This window comes from Mandrillus leucophaeus, unplaced genomic scaffold, assembly GCF_000951045.1.
Source record: "Mandrillus leucophaeus isolate KB7577 unplaced genomic scaffold, Mleu.le_1.0 Scaffold2223, whole genome shotgun sequence".
Taxonomy (NCBI): domain Eukaryota; kingdom Metazoa; phylum Chordata; class Mammalia; order Primates; family Cercopithecidae; genus Mandrillus; species Mandrillus leucophaeus.
Window position 1 is genome coordinate 7,737 of NW_012102281.1, and position 6,213 is coordinate 13,949.

Here is a 6,213-nt window from a genome sequence, read left to right on the forward strand (position 1 = left end):
TGGATTTAGGATTCTGAAGGGCTTTTTCACCCACAAAACATGGGGCAAAAATGTAGACTCTGACTGGGGAGAGACTCAAGGAGCCCTGGGGCTCATACTTCTTAAAATTCCCATGAGAAGGCTGACATCTGGAGACTTCTCCTGCAAGAGGGAAATAGTGAGTTCTGTAAATGGAGACTTAGGTTCCCCGCAAAGTAGAGGTGAGGCTGGGGTCACAGCTGGCCATCAAGAGACCCATCCCAAGCACTGTGACTTCCCATCTCTCCCGGTCCTCCTCCACTCTACATCTGCCCCTATCCTCCTAACCCTAGGACCAGCAGACCCAGAGCTGGAGCTTTGATGAGCAACCTGCTCACAAATCAGCCTGGAGCTGCAGTCTTGAGTGTCCAGGTGCACAGAGCTGTGCTCCAGGGCCTTTGGAAAGAGAATGTCAGTGGGACACCGGGGTGCACAAGGGTCTGTACAGTCCTGCTGCATGGCCAGGTCTGCCCCTTCCAGGACAGCACTGATGACCTGGGGTAGGGTGGGGCTGTCCTCTACACAGGCAGGAAGAGGCCAGGGACCCAGAACCACACAAGGGTGCCCTGGAGGGTTGTGTGGGAGAAGGCCAGGCCTCTGACTCAGCTGTCCACTCCATCACCAGCACCACGACCTCCATTTTGTTCACCTGGCCCCTTGAAAATACTTCACTGTGCTATCAGCCCCCGCAACGGTCATCTTTCCAGATAAAGCTGGCCTTCAGGAACTTCGCCTGGCCTGGACTGGGCGTGGAGGACCACCAGGAACTTGTCCTAGGCCAGTTGGTGCTTCCGGAGCCCAACGAGGCCAAGCCAGATGGTGAGGTGGCTTGCAGTCTGGAAGACTTTCCGGGGGTGGTGGTTTGGGGATACAATTCCCTTACATTCCATCCAGTCATTTCTGTGCTTGGAAAGCCCAGTGAAAAGTGACTGGTGGGGTGACCTTTTCCCCTTTTCCAGATCCTGCTCCACATCCTGGGCAACACGCATTAACAATGCTGGCCCTGGAGCCAGCACCACCACTGCTGGCGGACCTGGGGCCTGCTCTGGAGCCAGAATCACCTGCAGCCCTGGGTGCACCAGGATATCTACATTCAGCACCAGCACCAGCACCAGGGGAAGGGCCCCCTCCAGGGACACTGCTGGAGCCACAGTCAGCCCCAGAGTCACCATGTCCCTGTCCTGTAAAGAACCAACCCCCTGAGGAGCTGCCTGACATCACGACCTTCCCTCCCAGGCTGCTGGCAGAGCAGCTGACCCTCATGGATGCGGTGAGCAGCTGGGCTTTGCAGGCTGTGCCTCTGTCACCACCTGGCTCAGACCAGCCTCTCTCTGAGGAGCGGCCAATGCCCTGGGTCGAATGTCAGCCCCACTTCTTACCAACCACGAGACCTGGATGAGTTTCCTCACTCACAAGCCTTCCCTGTCTGCATGTGGACAGCAGAGATGGGACATCGCCCATGCCAGCTACACAGAGTGACTATGCAGACTGAATGACAGGGGATGGATCAAAAGCAGGACAGGGCAGGTGCTCACTGAGGCACAGGCAGGGCCATGGGTCACTCACCCAGCTGCTCAGGAGCCTCACTACCCTCAGTGCTTATTAGGTACCTAATGCATACTAGATTCTATGGCAGACACCCAAAGAGAGCCCATAGTTGCAGCTGCCACAAGGAAATTGCACCAGTATGGAGAGAAGGAGAAGAGGGCTGATTGGGATGGGAGGAAGACGAGGCCTTAGGACGGGCAGGCCTGAGCCACTTGGAGAAAATGTCTCTCTCTCTCCCCACTCTTGTTGGGTTCTGGGCCATAATGCATTCAGGGCCCTCGGTGGGCAGAAAATCAAACCCAGGGACTCCCACACATCTGGAGCCCATTTTAAACCTTTCTGAGCTCCACCTCGGTTCCTGCCAGAGACCATGGATGACTGTGAGCTCAGTCCCTGCCTGGGACCATGGGTGACTCAAGAGTCGGGATGTGCTCTATCCGTGATACTCTCCTCCTCCCCAAAAGGAGCTGTTCAAAAAGGTGGTGCTCTACGAATGCCTCAGCTGCATCTGGGGTCAACAAAAGAAGAAGCAGAATGAGCACGTGGCACCCACAGTTCGTGCCACCATCGCACACTTCAACAGCCTCACCAACTGTGTCACCACCTCCTGCCTCGGGGACCACAGCATGAGGGCCTGCGACAGGGCCAGGGTGGTGGAGCACTGGATCAAGGTGGCCAGGGTAAGCCATGGTTGGGCCTGAGGATTCCCTCTTTAAAAACGGGGAACCGTCTCCTCCATCGGCTTTCAGGATTGGCATCTGTATCTCTGGCCTGAGCCCTGCACATCCGCTAGGCCTTCTTGCCAGAGCTTCACTGACCTTGACACCCATGGCCCAGTGGGGGCTGCTCACTTCCGACCTGGGCTCTCCCTTGGGTTAAACTACAATCCTCCTAGATGACTGACATTCACTCGGCCCCAGGTGTGCCCTCCTGAGGCTCCCTGGGCCTTTGCTTCGACCAGGAGGGGAGATCTCAGCAGAGGGGGCTGAGGCTGAAGTGGGCCGGGCTCCAACTCTGGACCTCACAGCTCACTCTTCCCTCTCCAGGAGTGCCTAAGTCTCAACAACTTCTCCTCAGTGCACGCCATCGTCTCTGCTCTGTGCAGCAACCCAATACATCGGCTACACAAGACACGGGCAGCAGTGACCAGGTGAGGGGGGCTCTCTCCATGGGAACACCTGGGTGGACCTAGGGACCCATAGGTCTCCCCATGTGCCCTCAACGATTCTGAAAGGTTCTTGGAGAACAGGGACACTGGAGGCAGGAATGGGCTGGTGGGTGTGGTCACTAAGCTGCCCTGGACTTCTAGGCAAGGATTTCCAACTCAGGACTAAGGATTTTTAACCATCAGGAACAGACTAGAGCCAACTGGAGGGTGTCAGGTGTTTGCACCCAGCAGTGGAACTGTGTCCAGCTGGAAGCTAACTGTGAACACGCAGGGGCTCACATGAAGTGGAGATGGGCCAGGGGAGGAGCATGACACATCCCACCCTGGTCCTCTGGAGCCCTTGTCATCAGAGGACCCCACTGGAAACACTCACTCAGGAAGTTGGGATTCTCTGGGTTTTCAAACAAAACGGATTGGATTGGAACTCACAAATCTGCCCAGTTATTCCCAAATTTACCCTTCTTTCTTTCCTCTGTCCATAGCAAAAGCACAAAATATCTAAAAGAACTCTGTGAAAAAGACACTGCAGTGAAGAAGGACCTGCTGATCAAGGTACAGTGGAGTCTGGGAGATGCAGGACAAGTGTTTAAGGGTCAGAGGAAAGAGTGAGTTTGGAAGGGCATTGGACCTGGTGTGCAGTGGTTATTTTTTGTTTTGTTTTGACTTACATACTAAAAGTGGACTTGAAAAATTCCCTCCACGCCTACCTTGGGCCAACATGAAGAGAGGTGTGTGGGTCCATGGGCAGGTGGTGGCACGGGGGCGGGAGGCCCTGGTAATGGGATGTGGCAATGGCTGCTGGGCTGCGGAGTGGGGGTGATGAGTTGCAGCATTAGCAGGGCTCTGGCTCCCATGCTGGTCCATGCTGCTGGCATGGAGCTTCCTCCAGGCTGGGGGATGGTTATGGTAGGTGGGACTTTCTTCCTTCCACAAACTGGCCGGCAATTCCTGAGGAAGCCAGGCCTCTGCTGCTGCTTCTGTCTGCAGCGCATCTCCATGGGCAGGGGGCCTCTATCCGCACTGGGGGAAAGAGGGAACAACAACAGAGGAAGTTCATGTGCCAGGGAGTCCAGTGGGCCGCCCAGCTTTGGGTACCAATGGGCCTACTTGGAACAGACATATGTGTTTGCCGGGACTCCCTGCTCTGCCCTTTGCAGACACCCGAAAACAGTCATGTCACAGGATTCTCACCAGTTAGCAGATGACAAGTATCTGGGGGATTCATGCATTCCTAGGGGATCCTCCCTGACCAGATCTCAGAATCCTCCATGCAAATGAGAAGGCAACTTGTCACCCCACCCAAGATTCTGGAAAACCCAACCATGTCCATCAGAGAATGATGCCTCAGGAGGCCACTTCCTGCATGGAGGAAGAGAGTTCTGTGCACGGAACTCCCCTGGGGGATCGTTGGCGAGGCAAAACCTTTGGCATGGCTCAAACCCAGTTTGTGTGGCACAGACTCCAGTGGGGCTCAGATAGGCAGGTGCCACCTAACCAGGTCTCCTAAACCGCCCTGTCCCTTTCCCATCACGACTGTGCCTGGCTGGAGACCTAGACACTCAAGAGATTCCAGAGAACATGACCATGATGGGCGGTGGTGCTGGGATATGGGGTGAAGGCAGTGGGACAGAGCTTCCAGGATGGAGAGGAGGTGCCTTCTCTTTCGGGTCTTTGAGGAGTCATTCCCCTCATCTGGAAAATGAAGAGATGCTGAGCCTGTAGTGCAGCCCTCACAGGATGGAAATGAGATTCAAGAAAAGAAAATACTTTGCTGGCGCTCATGCCTAGTTCTTCCTCAGAGGGTCGAGGGTGAGAACAATGGCAACAGCTACAGGAAAGAGTACTCAGGTGGCCTTGTGAGGTAGCTGTGGTTTTCATTGCTCTTTACAAAAGAGGATACAGTCTCAGGCAGGCCCAGTTGCATGATTGGGTGACACACACATGGAGTGTGGAGCTGGGCCAGTGGTAACAGCACCGTGCCAGGCGACTCACACCAGTCCCTGGGGATCCAAGTGCGGGGTGGCTAGGACGTAACTGGGGGAAGGGAAGAGAGCCTCACTGTCTCCGTCACTGACACCTGGCAGGCGGGGAGCTTTAAGGTGGCCACCCAGGAGAGGAACCCCCAGAGAGCCCAGATGAGGCTGTGGAGGCAGAAGAAGGTGAGTGAGGCTTTGGCGTGGAGAGGCCGCAGGGGATCTGAGGACAGGGCTCCCTTCCCCGCCAGCTGGAGGCCTCCATGTCAAGACCACAGGGACTTCCTCCCCAGCCCTGTCCTCCTGTGGACACTGGGTCTGGAAAACCTCCATTTGAGAGACCAGAGCAAGGGTCTGGGAAAGCTGGACTCAGAGTGGATGTGGGGAAGGGTAAGGCTGGGACCACATGCCCTTGTGAATTGTTAAAATCCCTCCATAGAGGTAACTAGGAGTGCTTGCTAGACTTAGAGGTCAGCTGGGATAGAGGAGGCAGAGAATTGGGAAAGGCAGCTGAGTATCTTTGACTACTCCAACCAGGAGACCTGGAGAGGGGGGTTCTGGGAGACAGGGGCTGATGGGATTTCATGAGACAGAACCTTGGGCAGGCAACGGAGGGCCAATACTCATCACCACTACATGTACCAACTCCTCACCCATCCTTGGCACAGGGCGTGGTCCCCTTCCTGGGGGATTTTCTGACTGTGTGACAGAGGTTGGAGTCAGCCATCCCGGATGATGTGGATGTGAGTGAGCCTGGGGCAGGCTGGTTGGGAACCAGGATCCTGAGGCTTGGGAGGAGAGGGTCGTGGACCGAGCCCTTAGATCTCAGACCTTGGCAAACCACTGAGAGCCTCACAGCTGCTCCTGCAGGTGGGGGTGTCAGGCCCATCTCATCACCTTTCGGTGATGGAGGCTCCATAGCAGCCACCAGTCCCTATTCCCGAGTGGTGAAGCTACAGAGCTGCCTGACTGCAAAGATGCTGAGGTGTGGGCTGAGCTGGACTTAGCCTTTCCCTAGAGTAGTCCCGTAACAGGCCAGTGAAATTGAGCCTCTCCAAGGGCAGGCAGTTCCAGGGTCACTGAGCGCTTTCTTTCTATGAGAGATCTCAGTTTTCCTGTCTGTTATCACAGAGGGTTGGGGCAGAAAGTCCCTGAGCCTCAGCTCCTATGCCCCTGCTCTAGGGCCCGGAGCCTGGGACAGAACCAAGTCCTGTCATGTGCACATCCCCTGACTCTGGTGGCCCTGGCAGTAGTGCAGCATGGGAAGGGGTGGGGTGGGGCTGTTGTGGGCCAGGGACCTTTCTGATGGACTCTGTCTGCCTTCCAGGGCAACACCAACAAGAGAAGGAAGGTGAGCAGCTGGGGCACTCACGTTGCATGAGGGTGGGGATGTGGATGTCACAGTCCACCCTGGACACGACACTCCCTGGCTCCATCCTCTACATCTTAGGTTTACTGGGAGGGTTTGACACACACAGGAGGAGGAGACCTATCCCAGTGGAGAAA

General features: G+C 55.9%; 1 protein-coding gene across 1 annotated transcript; it reads left to right on the plus strand.

Moving 5' to 3' along the window:
- Positions 1 to 339: 339 nt before the first annotated feature.
- On the plus strand, positions 340 to 6,058 carry LOC105540582 (ral-GDS-related protein-like; the record flags this gene model as incomplete). The annotated part of the gene is given in 9 exon segments (XM_011981273.1): positions 340 to 518; positions 644 to 837; positions 978 to 1,288; positions 2,031 to 2,246; positions 2,613 to 2,716; positions 3,217 to 3,286; positions 4,819 to 4,893; positions 5,376 to 5,450; positions 6,035 to 6,058. Coding segments are annotated over 9 exon segments (1,248 nt in total), but the record flags the coding sequence as incomplete, so codon positions are not given.
- Between the last annotated feature and the right edge of the window lie 155 nt (positions 6,059 to 6,213).